This window comes from Beta vulgaris, chromosome 8 (genome assembly GCF_026745355.1).
Source record: "Beta vulgaris subsp. vulgaris cultivar EL10 chromosome 8, EL10.2, whole genome shotgun sequence".
Classification (NCBI taxonomy): Eukaryota; Viridiplantae; Streptophyta; class Magnoliopsida; order Caryophyllales; family Amaranthaceae; genus Beta; species Beta vulgaris.
This window is the reverse complement of record NC_079209.1, coordinates 57,835,943-57,849,832: the sequence shown is the minus strand read 5'-3', so window position 1 is coordinate 57,849,832 and position 13,890 is coordinate 57,835,943. Positions and strand designations below refer to the sequence as shown.

At 34.9% G+C, this 13,890-nt stretch overlaps 2 protein-coding genes across 2 annotated transcripts; one reads left to right on the top strand and one right to left on the bottom strand.

Moving 5' to 3' along the window:
- Nucleotides 1–23: 23 nt before the first annotated feature.
- LOC104902145 (fatty alcohol:caffeoyl-CoA acyltransferase) lies at nt 24–1,839 on the top strand. The gene is made up of 2 exons (XM_048634866.1): nt 24–39; nt 470–1,839. The coding sequence occupies exons 1-2, from the start codon at nt 24–26 to the stop codon at nt 1,837–1,839; spliced, it is 1,386 nt and encodes a 461-aa protein (XP_048490823.1).
- Nucleotides 1,840–6,508: 4,669 nt separating this feature from the next.
- LOC104902144 (E3 ubiquitin-protein ligase At1g63170) lies at nt 6,509–10,866 on the bottom strand. Its single transcript, XM_010689834.4, has 5 exons — nt 10,701–10,866; nt 8,665–9,474; nt 8,120–8,245; nt 7,751–8,039; nt 6,509–7,205 (listed from the first exon to the last, which is right to left on the bottom strand). The coding sequence occupies exons 2-5, from the start codon at nt 9,333–9,335 to the stop codon at nt 7,014–7,016; spliced, it is 1,278 nt and encodes a 425-aa protein (XP_010688136.2). The 5' UTR covers nt 9,336–9,474; nt 10,701–10,866; the 3' UTR covers nt 6,509–7,013.
- Nucleotides 10,867–13,890: the final 3,024 nt, after the last annotated feature.

Genomic DNA, 13,890 nt, shown 5'->3' with positions numbered 1-13,890 from the left:
ATATAATCGAAAAAAATGTTAAAATGTCAAATTCGAGCTGTCTGTGTTTTTATCAGTAACTTGGTTTCATTTTGTTTGTTTACAAATAAAGCAATTGATTGCTCTAGTGATTTCTCTGCATTTCTACCTTAGTGTACACTTGAATATGAATATCTATGGCAACACTTTTGTAACTTTGTATTATCCAACCACTTCTATTCATGCATTTTGAACAGTAGATTTCTCTGGCTTCTAAAAAATTTAAGGGCATTGTTAGTATGATAATGTACTTTAATTTAATCTTTGTTTTCAATTCATGAAGATGGTGATATGCAACTGTCCCTCTTTATAATAAGATATTAAATATCCAAGCAACTTTGCATGAACTGTGAAAGTATTTTCAATTGCATACTTCTATAAAAACAAGCACATAATACCAATACTTTTGTGCATTTCCTTGAAAAAAATAGTTTTGTGCATATTTTCATAGCTACCTTGATGGAAGATGTTCAATTCTCTCACCAATCCATCCCTATAACTATCAAACACAAGGAGGCAGTACTTCCTGCAGGTCCAATTCCTGTAAACAATGGCGAATCTCTCTATCTTTCCAACTTGGATGACATGATTGGTTGCCGAGTTTTTACCCCAACGGTGTTCTTTTACCACTCAACTCCATCCATGAGCAAACATGTGGTAGAAAAACTACGTGATGCTCTTGCTCTTGTTTTAGTCCCCTATTACCCTTTCTCAGGTAGAATTAGGGAGACTAGCAATGGCAAGTTAGAGATATTTTTCGGGCCTAATCAAGGTGCCCTTATAGTTGAGGCACACTCATCTATAGCATTTGCTGATCTAGGTGATCTATCGGTTCCTAACCCTTCATGGTCTCCATTGATATATAAGTTCCCTAATGAAGGACCGTATAAACTCATCGATATGCCTCTATTGATAGCCCAAGTGACTTATTTTCGCGGTGGAGGGTTTAGTCTTGGTTTAAGAATGTGCCATTGCCTTTGTGATGGCATAGGTGCAATGCAATTCTTCAATGCTTGGGCCACCACAGCTAGAGTTGGAAACTTAGTTGCTTCTCCTGAGCCATGCTGGGACCGCGAGTATTTCCTTCCTCGCGACCCCCCTCTCATAAAATATCCACACACCGAGTTCATGAGTGTTGCAGATAGATCAAGTCTAACAAGATCATTGTGGGAAGTGAAGCCGGTACAAAAATGTTATAAAGTTACTAAAGAGTTTCAAGAAAAAGTCAAATTCTTAGCCCAAGAAACCAGTAATCAAGACACTAATTACACTACATTTGATGCTATGGCAGCTCATGTTTGGAGATCATGGGTGAAAGCCCTGGATGTAAAGCCATCAGACTATGAACTACGCCTTACTTTCACTGTAAACACGCGTCACATGCTCAAGGAACCACCATTGAAGGACGGTTTCTATGGTAATGCAGTATGTGTTGCCTGTGCTACAAGCAAAGTCGAAGAGCTCAGTGATCACCCACTCCATAGGACAACTGACCTAGTTCACAAAGCAAGGCTTAGTGTTAATGAAGATTACTTGAAATCGACAGTCGATTATATAGAGGTTAGAAGGCCTAAAGTGCTAGAATTTGGAGGCAAATTGACAATAACACAATGGACAAGGTTTTTACTCTATGAATCAGCTGATTTTGGATGGGGAAGACCAGCTTATGCTGGCCCTATTGACTTAACACCAACTCCTCAAGTGTGTGTGCTTCTTCCAGAAGGTGGGATTAATGCTGATGGTATGCTAGTTTGTCTTTGCTTGCCAGAGACTGCTTGTAAGAGATTCCAAGAACTTTTCTGCTTCATTAACAAACCCTAGATCATTAGATCAAGGACAAGTATCAGTACTACATATCAATAGAATCATATATATGAATTAAGAAGATAATTTTATTACTTTGCTTGCTTGATCATGTCTTAAAAATATATAAACTGTCATGTCAAAATCATTTTTTTTCATGGTTCTTACCATATGTTTGCAGATTATATTAACAGAAAGTGAACCAGAAAAAAGTTATACTTCCTCCGTTTCTAAATAAGTGCAACATTTCTTGTTTTCACGTTTACCGATGCGTTATTCTAACCATTAATATCTTCAATTATCAATAAGTAAAAATTATATAAAGTTGATATTAAAAAAATTCACATTCAGACGAATCTAACAAGATCCCATATGATTATGTTTTTCCTAAACCCTAAATCACCAAAGCTAATTAAAGTTTAAACTGTGAATAGTAAACACTATGCAAATGTTGCACTTATCTAGAAACGGAGAAAGTAGTATATATTATGAATATGCATGGTTTGAAAGAGTCAAGTCTTCATGAAGTAGAAAAGGAATAATTCTTGGAGTTTTGTGATTCAATCTCTTGTCAATGCAGAATTAGTAACTATTTGAGAATATATTAGTAATGCTCCTATTTTTGAATAGCATATATAGAATACTTTCTAGTTAGGCCCAATTTTCTTCAAATTATAAGTAAAAGTATTCTGCATAAATTAAATTTAATCTGTGAACATAACTTTCAATTAGTTTATGCTATAAGTTTTAATACACTCACTTAAAATGCCCTTGATTGAGGAAAAATTTCAGTTTAAGTCCGTCAAATAACTTAAGTTTGGCGAAAATCAAGTGAAGAGAACAGGACCTTCGTATCTAAAATCATACACCATTTTTCTCTAAGCATACTTTCTTATGTTGGAGCCAGTGTTACCTAATTCCTAATTCTTCCACGAAATGCGAATTGAGAAAAGCGGATTATGGTCGATTTTGGTTCATTTTTGGGACATTTTGAACGAATTGGCGAATTCAAAAGATAATTAGATAGCACTGGTTGCAGCTAACAATTATTCACTTATATACCTTCTTCATCTATACAATACTATAATTGATGCAAAATTATATCTAATCACATTTCTCCCAAAAACACAAGAATCCTGGATTCCCTAAACTATCTAAGCTAGCATTGTTTCTAGAAATGGCAAGTGTACTCTACTAAAACAATCTTAGACCAAGATGCTATTTAAAGAAGCAACTTGACCACCCATGATCAAAAGGGGAATAATTTCCTTATCTTTTCTACTTTTAGATATAGTGACCCTACATGTAATTTCTCTGTTGCATCAGAATTAGCTTTTGATCCATACCAAAGGTCACTTATGACCTGTCTTAGCCCAAACCAACGTGTCAGTGACCTGTCCTTTCAGCTCTTATGTGTCTAGATTAGGCGACGCCACATAGGCTGATGATTTGGCAATGCACATTGCTAGTAAGAATCACTTGCATATTACACATGCAGTCTTGTGCCTCAACATGCTTTGAGACAATTCAGATTTCCAACATTCTAAAGGAAGTGATGGGAATAAGTGCTCAACTGATGGTGGTAGGCTCCGTTTGGTAGGGCGTAAAACGTTTTCCCGGAAAACTGTTTTCCTCCATTTTTAGTTTTACATTATTTGGTTGGCAAAAGAGTGTAAAACCGTTTTTCCCTGGGGTAAAATTATTCTCCCAATGATGGAAAATCATTTTCCTTTCAAAATGAAGGGAAAACTATTTTCCTTATCTCTCTTGTATACTTTTTTCTCACTACCTCCTTACTTTCCTTTTCATTTTCCTCTCATTTCATCATTTTCCTTACATGAAACCAAACAACGGATAACTAATTTTGGAATTGTGTTTTCCATTGTAAATTGTTTTCCATGAAAATCATTTTACACTGAAAATGTTTTACACCCTACCAAACGGAGCCGTAGTGTGTGGATTTAGGAGAAGAAGTAAAATGAAATTTGAACATCTTGTAGTAGTTAAGTGACTAGTAGAGTAATTAATCTAGATAGGAGTAATTAGAAAATAGCTGTTATATGGTTCAGTAAATTACTTGGAGAAGTTTCTACTTTCTTGTAAATAAGAAGATAGAACTATGATTACCACATGGTGTTGCATTTGAAATGTTAGGGGTTCGATTCTTACCCCTTGGCTCCTGAGATTAGGGGTTCGGTCCTTATCTCCAGCATTATGTTGGGGTATTTCCTTCGCATGCTATGCATGCCTTACGAGCCAATGTATTGGTGTTTCCTACAGGCTAGTAGCATTGTAGGGATTAGCCCTTGGGCTGACTTAATTTCCTAATCAAAAAAAAATATATAAACATATAACGTAATACAAAAAGACGAAAATGCCCATCGCCCATCAACTATGTTTAACAGGGAATAAAGACAGTTCAATCATGTTGCCTAATATTGTGCATGCACATAGCATTATGCTAAGAATACTTGCATGAGCTAACTTCATTTTACCTCTCAATCACCAACTAACATCAACACCTTTAGTTTTGTAACACATACAACAATAATCCTTTACCATTACCTTACACAATCAACATTTCTTGATATCTTCTTCCCTTGTTCTTCTCCTTAAATTGTGATCTTACTTGCTTAAAATGTCGAAAATTTCGATAACTATTGATTCGAAGAACTCAAAGAGAGATGCAACTGAAGCTTTCTTGGAAGATGAAGGTTTAAAAAGCTATGAATATTATGCTCCAAAAACACAGTTTGAAGCAGATGATGATAATGATGATGATGATGATGGAACTTATGATTTTGCACCAGCTGCTTAATCTATGAGACTGGATTTTGTTGTTTCATTTTAGTCTTCTAGAGGATGTTAATTGGTTGATTCAAACTACAGAAATTCTCTGCAAAATTTTGAGTTAGAAAGTTAGTCTTACATTTTCTAGTCAATAGTGGTACTTTATTCTGTGTGATATGAATTAGTCATACTTTACTTGTAACACTAAAAGCTACTTACACCAAACACTACTATTTTTCTTAATTAGTATTTTGACCTAGTCAACACACTAAAAGTTACTTAAAAAGCTTGTGCCGAACACGCCCTTTGTGTGTTAAGCAAACGCTGAGTTTTGTTACATGATTATCAGATCTAATCCAAAATGAACATTATTGTTTGTTGGTAATTTTCAAGCTTTTTTTTAGATGAAAGTTGATTTTTTTGCCTTTTTTTTTTTTGAAACATTTTGATTATAGGACCAAAGTTTAATCTCGAATTCTCACCAATATATAAGAAAATCTTTAATGAGGATATTTCAACAAAAAACCACTCCTAAGTGAAGTGTCAATTTCCACAGCCACCTTTAACTATAAAAACTAAAAAAGCCATTGATAATTGTAAATTTGTCTTCTTGAAGCTATCATTTAGCAATTTTCATTCAAAAAAAGTTTTAAGTTTAAATTAATATAATTCAATATCAAACCACTAGCAAATCTTATATTCATACATTAAATCCTTGATTTATATACTTCCTCTATTATAAAATAAGTGAAATACTTGTCTCTTTTATGTGAGAATTTTTTAAAAAAAAAGTGTTTTACTTATTATAAAACGGACAAAGTACAATTTACTATAAGGAGAAGAGAGGGATGACCATATTTCTGAGGCAAGAACACAAAGGTTAGACAATTAATTTCACTTTATGTAACATCAGAACAGAGGATATATAGTCTTCCGTAAGGGTGTTCGCGGTTTGTGTTAGTGCGATTTGGCATGTAACCCACCCAAATCGCAAATATATAGTTTGACATTTTTCCAACCCAAACCGTACCGTACTTTTGCCTAAACCAATCCAAACCGAACCGCGCCAAAACGGTTTGGTTTGCGGTTTAACCATTTTTCCTCCGCAAAATTAAATTTGTAATTTAAGAGTAAAAAAATTGTTAAAAAATATAAAGAGTCCAAATAAATATGAAGTTGACTTCTTAATTAAACATAAATAATACTTTATCAAAAGTGTACAAGTCCTTTATCTCAAACTTCTTTTTTCAGCTGTATACTTGTATGTCACTTTGTCAATTGTATTTAAAAAAAAATTAAAAAAAATCATATAGAATTGTGATTTACGGTGCGGTTTCGGTTTACAAAAACTAAAACCCAACCTAAACCGCAAACCGCGGTTTACTTGAAATCATAACCCAAACCGCAATTTTAAAGTCGCAAACCAACCCAAAACGCACTCTAAACAGCCCCAGCCTTCCGTTACTAGTTTAGTATCATTATGATATTTTTTGCCACAAACTAACTAATTTTGAATATAAACTTTTAGCTTTGAGGATAATTACATTAAAAAAAAAAAAAAGGGTAGCTTTGAGGAGTTATTATTGTCACATATGGGTGGTTTATCTTATTTTTTAGTTTTTTTTTTAATAAGGTAAACTAACGAAAAAGAAAATTATATGCTAAGAAAAGGAATGCGAGAGACACAAATATCGTGAGTAAGGTCATGAGCGTGTCACAATTGTTCCCGCCTAAATGTTTTGGGGGTTAAGAAAAGGTTTGTAGTATTGGATGACAACGTAATAGCAACATCAAACTTTTTTTGTTCTTGCTATATAGCTCTTTTTCAAAAATTTCAATGTACTCCCTATGTCCCATAATATAGTGCTTGATAAGCACTGATATGTAAAGATACACATTGAACGAATCTAAACCATTTCTGCATGCAATTACCAGTCCAATAAATAGACCCTGCTGTTGGTTTAAAACAAAGTATCCTTCTACACAGTGAAACTATATACTTCTATGCAATGTATCTTTCATCCCTTATACATCAGGACGGAAATTGATCGATATAATGTCACCTTCAATTTCATAACCTATTTAAGTAGAGATACACCATCTGTACAAACATCTTACACAATTTTGGACGATCTCGACTGTACATTCCTGAGAAATCTATAGTACAATTTTAACGAAAAAGAAAAAGAAATTATGTTTCAAAAAAATTAAGAGAATCAGGGGAAATGAAGCCCTCTTTTCATCCACCTTTGCTCCTGTATTTGTGCTTTCAGGAGAGAAAGAAAGATACTGACATAGTTCCGCCATCACGAGCTTAAACCAAAGGACAAAAAAAGACCTTGGTTTTACTGACCTGATCCAATTCTGAAGAATCTACAGATGGTACACAGACTCTAAAAGTTTCATGTTTGCATAGTGGAGTTTGTCGGTGATGGTGGCGTGTCTTCTCTTTCAGTGATCTCATACTTGCAGAGCGGACAGGTAGCATTGATCTTTAACCATTTATCTACGCATTCTGAATGGAAAAAATGAGAGCAAGGTAGCTCCCTCAGCTCATCATCATCCATATAACTTGACAAGCAAATACAACATACCTGTGAAGATGATGACATAAGGGTCAAAATTATGTTATAGAAAAATCCAGGCAAGACGTTAAGAGGGCATACTCTAGTGATCCTAGGTGAAAGAATATCCCAATTCACTTTCGTTCATTTCGTTCTAGATAAAAGAATACATAAAATCCAGGAAACAGAAGGCAAACAAGACTTTTTCATGAGTATAGTTTCATATATACATCAATCCAATTCCACAGTACCTAACTATCAAATTAAGATGATGTAAAAACAAAGTTCAGACCAGGTAGTATGAGAAAACATGGGTCTGACTAGATTTTGAAAAAGTTGAAGTAGCAGAAACAAGAAAACTTATAACCACGAAAACCATATCAACTAGATAGATTTTGTTTCGACTGTTCAACATCTTAAAAAAAAAAAGAGAATCTCCAAATCTGTTTGCTAGGGCCTAGGAGTCGAAAGTGGCACAATCAAAACTGCAAGTCAACCACCATGAATAAAGTAGCTATCATCTACTAGTCCTGTTAAAAAAATATAAGACAAAAAATTAAGACCATAGGACCTACCGCATCTTCTCCAGAGATGGCACGCTCCTTCTCTGTTCCTACAGCCACTACTCCACCTTGTTCATCATTATCACTTTGCCCTGTACTAGCACCCTCATCTTTCTTTGCCTTGAATTTGTAGGTCGGTAGAGCATTAATGCATTCTTCACTAGCTCCTCGAACTTGGTTTAAATCCTCGCGGATTCCAAGGACCGAAATTATGCAAGGCAAGCAGCAGCATATCATTGCACACAAAATGAAAGGCATAGCATATCCGATGCAGCTCAATGTAAGATAAACAATGCATAACCTGAGATTCCAGAAAATTATTAGCTACAGTAAGAGCCTAAGAAACTTGAAAAACTTACTTTCCAGGACCAATGAACATACCTGTACAAATTAGGAGCCTCAGCAGCTGAAGCGTGTCCTCCAAAGATCCAAACATTACCCACAACAAACCAAATAGCAAAGAAGCAATCCAATGCCATTTTAAAATGGTCCATTATCAGACCAATTCTGCAAAAAGAACAAAAGACATCACACTTCAGTATGAACCATATTAAAATTTTATAAGAATGACACATGCAGTTAAACAAACAACTAGAACACAGGAACAAAAGATGATGAGAATAAGGATGATATGATCATGACCACAGCCAACAGGTAGATAAAGTCTAGCCTAGTCATATTCAACTTTTAGAATTCACTAATGTTATAAAAATGCAGATAAAAACCATGAACAGTGAAAAAGTCAGGTTCCAATTGGCAATAACTAATGCAGATAGCCTCACCATGTTAATTAATGCTCATATATTGCAAATTCCTAATATACTCAGTGTGTTGTTCATGGATACAAGATAATACAAGTTCTATCAATGAAGTAGAAGTATTTGACAACCTATAACAAGACACTCTATCATAGAAAAAATTAGTACCTAGTAGTTGCAGTTGCCATATTTTGACCTTCAAAAGTAGTTCCCGGTACACTATTATGATCTTCCTGTTCTGATGACTGACTTAAGGAAATAGTGACATAAGAATTTGGTCCCGATGTAGAGTTTCCACGAGGAGATGCCTGACTTGCTTGAAGTGCACCCCGCTCATGCCCCTGGTTACGATTAAGGAAACGCCAATACAGCACAGGAAGACTAGCAAAGCATCCAGCTGTGTACCCAACAACCCAAGCAAACAATGGGGCTTGAGGATGTTCATGTCTTGACAAACACAAGACAGTCATGGAAGCTATAATCTGACTCAATGTGAATACTAGCTCAATGGATATCCAAAACCCTGAATTGAAAGGACTCCAATTACGACGACCAATTCCCTCACTTCTCCTGACAAAGGACGAGCTCCTAGAAATCGAGCGACTAGGAGATGGTGATATCGGAGGAGGTGCTTGCATGACACTGGCTTCTCTATGATCATTATTTAGCGTACCACCCTGAGAAAACTCTAAATCGGATGTGCCTGAAGAGGAGGCTTCACCACATCTTTCTATGTCAATTACGTGTTCCTCATTCTCATGGCCATTATGCCCCTCCATGAGCAATGGGAACTGGTCAGTATGACTCTCTTGCATTTGCTCCTGAGATGAAACAACCATTGTCTTCCAATTATTGAGCAAAGAGATTAAATTCAGAATATTGGTTCATCAGATAAACAGTACTTTCTCATCTTCACTGCCAGTGCCAACTTAAATACAGCACAAATCCGTTGGAAGTATGAATATGTTCCAGTTCAAGCTGCAAAACCACAATAAAGCCCCAAATTTTCAGTTGAAGTTTTTCTAGAATGCGACAAGATACAAAAGAAAACAGAGGAAGAAAAGGCCACAATCATTCAAGTAAGCAAGAAAAAACAAAAATAGAAGCATACAAGAACAAATTGAGCACAGTTATACCCCTGCTCCTCTTTACCTATATAAAAGTAAGATATGCTGCTCCCAGGTCTAAGCTAGCTGTTATAATTTCAGCATTCAACAATCAATTCAAGCAAATACATAAATTAAACATCCCTAACTCACCAAATTTTAGAACAGTTGCAAATTTCTTTTGCCATCCTGCTCACAGAAGTCCATATAATTCATATTAAAAGAAAAGGCCACAAGCTCACTGAAATAATGTCTAGCAGCAGAAATATTTACATAAAATTTTCAACACGAGACATATATCTTAGAAACAAAGAAGGAAATGAACACGTCCCATTACACTAAAATGCCAAGAATAACAACATCAACCAAACTTTGAGCATATATCTTATACTTATACTCCATAACAACAACTTAACAACATTGCTCCACGCCTCCCGATAGAGAAAACTAACTCCTTCATCCTCATCATGCATTTATCAAGTGAAATAATAAAGAAAGCACATATTAAATCCATGACAATAAAACAAGGTAACCCAAATTTAGGAAGTAAGATGACTTCCACCACATAATGAAGCAAAGAATAGACCAATCTTTATGTCATAAGTTATTGAAATCATGAAGCAACACACTTCTTCCTCGTAATTACTCACCATACACAATACATTTCAACCATAATAAACCTAAAATCCAACTAAACAACAATTTGGACAAAAAAATGGAAAATATATCAACTAAATTCTCAACAATAATCTAACTATTCCAAAGAAAACTAATTCGATTGTGAAATCTTTTTCAATTTCCACAAAGAACAAATACAATCTAAAACATACATAAAGATTTCGCTAACTTTCATATAAAACACCAAACACCAAAAACCCTAATTAATTCATATAATACATAACTCAATCAGCTCTTATCTATAAATTTGCATCAACATTATCATATTAAACAATAATTAGGCAACATTCAATCAAAATTACTCCAAAATTCAGCTGAAAAACCACCAAATTTCAAAAAGTACTTACATTTTCCAAATTACAATTACATTCAAAGACGAAATTAGCAATAAATATTCTTCAAAAAATTGAGAAAACTTACAATTATGTTAATCAAAATTTTGGTCTGAAATTTTGATGTTTGGTGCGCAATTTTCCTTCGTTTTGTTTCCACCAACTTTTGGACACAGATAGAGAGAGAGAGGAGAGGAGAGGAGAGAGAAAGGAAAATGGAGGAGAGAGAAAGCGTCAAATATCAACCAGTGTATTTATTTTTTTTTATTTTTTTAATAATTTGTGTTAAAAAATTGAGAAATTAATAAGATATTTGATCTTTTACTTTCCTTATTGAATACTCCCTCCGTCCCAATTTATTTGCTACAAGCACTTTTTCACAAAGACCAAGGAGGGAGTGGGGACCATTGACATAAATGGAATTAACAAAAAAGAAAATAGGTAAATTGTGGGACCTATGTATTATATATGGAAACATTTACAAAATCAAGAAGGGAGTGATGACAAATTTGTAAATAAAGTGTGGGACCTATGTACTATATATGGAAATATTTGCAAATGTAGCAAATAAATTGAGACACCTCTAAATGGCAAAATGTAGCAAATAAATTGGGACGGAGGGAGTATACTAAATAAAATAAAAACACTTTTTGTCGGCCCAATAATTGAAATCCATGTATGATTCTTTACTTTAATTATTTAAAGTATGTGGATATGTGAAAAATATATTTGAGTAATTTTATGTTTTTTTGACAATGTAAACGAATAAGTATAATTGTTAATTTATGAGAAGACTTTGCCTTGAAGGCTAAAACTCTATTAAATTCGTGTCTTGGCATATTATGTTTTAGTGTGCTTCCTTTTATTTGGAAGAAATTTCACTATCAACTACTTCCTCTGTCTGTTCTATAATTTAGTACTTGTTTTTTTCTATGCGGTCTCTAATATGTAATTTTGATTTTTAATATTTTCAATTTCATATTAATAAAAAAAATATAAAAAACTAATATTATGAAAGTACACGTTAATAATATAGTGTTTGTTTTTTTTACATGATCTCCAATACGTAACTTTGACTTTTAATATCTTCAATTCCGTATTAATAAAAAATATAAAAAGTTGATATAATGAAAGTACACGTTGAGACGAATCTAACTAGGTCTGTCTAGATGACACATGAATAGTTTTTTTTTTATATATAATAATGAGATCATGTGGTAAAAGATTTTAGAGTTTGACCCACCAAAAATGAAGTAGGCACTATATTATGAGACGGATCGGAGGAGTATGTGTTATAATAGTGTGTACATAAGTCATGTCGATTAACAAAAGTAAAATTAGCTTGCAACAAGATTTGAACTCGTGACCTCTTGCTATTACAACATGACACGGTTACCATCTCAATCAACTTTTTCATGCTTTAAGTGTCCACAATAAAAATTTAAATTACCATCTAGGGAAAGACATAATACAATAATAAGTCACCAGAGTATCAACCCTTTTGGTAAAAATAAATAAACCCAGAAGTCGTCGCTTTGCATTATGAAAAAAGAAAACCTCACTTACAGATTTACAGAAGTGGAAATAAGGATGTGTAAATCAATAAACATTAAAACATCTAAAAATCTATTTACCATGGAAACTCTCATGAAGATCATGTTTCCCATTTTTGAAACTCGAGAGGACAATTTTTTTTTTTGAAAGACCAGAGAGTTTCCTCTCAATGATCTTCAGTCACAAGATGATATTTCCAACTAAAAATCTCTTAGCTAACTCTATAGTCTATGCCCTATTATATACATCTTTTGTCGGTAATAAACAAAACTACAATAGATTTCTATGCAACAATAGTTATTTAATCTTAAATATTGGGTTTCACAAGAATGAACAAATGGGGTGCTAAGAAGCTTTTTCGAGACAACACAAATGTGCCAAGCACCCACGCAATGTTACAAGTCATATCGGCTTTCCTAGGATTGTTTCGGGAGAAAATATGGCCAGGGCTGGAGAAGTCCAAGAATGTCCCAATCAAAAACAGCCAAAATTGAAGGTTATAATACACGCTTTCGTACTTTCCCGTGGCCAAAGATCCGGATAGCACGGGGTGCCTTCTAGGGATATGGGATGTCATAGGAAAGGAGTCATGTGACTTGGAACAAATATGTGGATGCCATTGTGTTCATCTCGAGGAAATTTTGGGTTTTCACAAGAAATGAACAAATGGGGTGTTCAAAGTTTTTCGAGTCAATGCGAATTGTGACAAACACCCGCGCAACATTACAAGTCAATTAGACACTCCTACGAATGTTTCGGGAGAAAATAAGACGAGGCTCGGAGAAGTCAAAAAAATGTCCCAAAAACAGCTAAAATTGAAGGTTATAATACACGCTTTCGGACTCTCCCGGGTCTCGAGCTCCGAACACCACGGGATGACTCCTAAGGATATGGGAGGTCATTGGAAAGGAGTCAAGTGGCTTGAAACAAATATGTGGATGCCTTTACGTTCATTTTGAGGCAGTTTTAGGTTTCACGAGAAATGAACAAATTGGGTGTTTCAAGGCTTTTCAAGGCAACACTAATGGTGCCAAGCACCTGTGCAACATTACAAGTCACTTCAGCTTTCGTAGGAACGTTTTTGGAGAAAATATGGTCAAGCTCGGAGAAGTCCAAAAATGTTGCAAAAACTGTCAAAATTGAAGGTTATAATATACGCTTTCGGACTTTCCCGGGGCCCGAGCTCCGTACGCCGCGGGATGCCTCCCACAGACATGGGAGGTCATTGGAAAGGAGTCATGTGGCTTAGAACGAATATGTAGATGCATTTACGTTCATTTCGAGGCTATTTTGGGTTTCACGAGAAATGAACCAATGGGGTGTTCAGAGACTTTTCGAGGCAATACAAATGGTGCCAAATACCCGCGCAACGTTACAAGTCACATCGATTTTCCTATGAAAGTTTTGGGAGAAAATATGACCAGGCCCGTAGAAGTCCTAAAATGTCCCAAAATCAACCAAAATTGAAGGTTATAACACACGCTTTCGGACTTTTTGGGGGTCCGAAATTCGAACGTCGTGGATGCCTCCTAGGAACATGGTAGGTCATTGAAAAGGAGTCATTGGCTTGGAACGAATATGTGAATGTTCATTTCGAGGCAATTTTGGGCTTCACGAGAAATGAACAAATGGGGTGTTTAGAGTCTTTTCGAGGCAATGTGATGTGTTTTAAAATATACCGCAAGTGTACGGTATATGTTTGGTAGAAACTGGCAAATACGGGG

Coding starts and splice junctions, on each gene's coding strand:
- LOC104902144 (XM_010689834.4), bottom strand. CDS start 9,335: ATGGTTGTTTCATCTCAGGAGCAAATGCAAGAGAGTCATACTGACCAG. Junction 8,040..8,119: donor GAGGCTCCTAATTTGTACAG/GTATGTTCATTG, acceptor CTGGAATCTCAG/GTTATGCATTGTTTATCTTA. Junction 7,206..7,750: donor CCATCTCTGGAGAAGATGCG/GTAGGTCCTATG, acceptor TCATCTTCACAG/GTATGTTGTATTTGCTTGTC.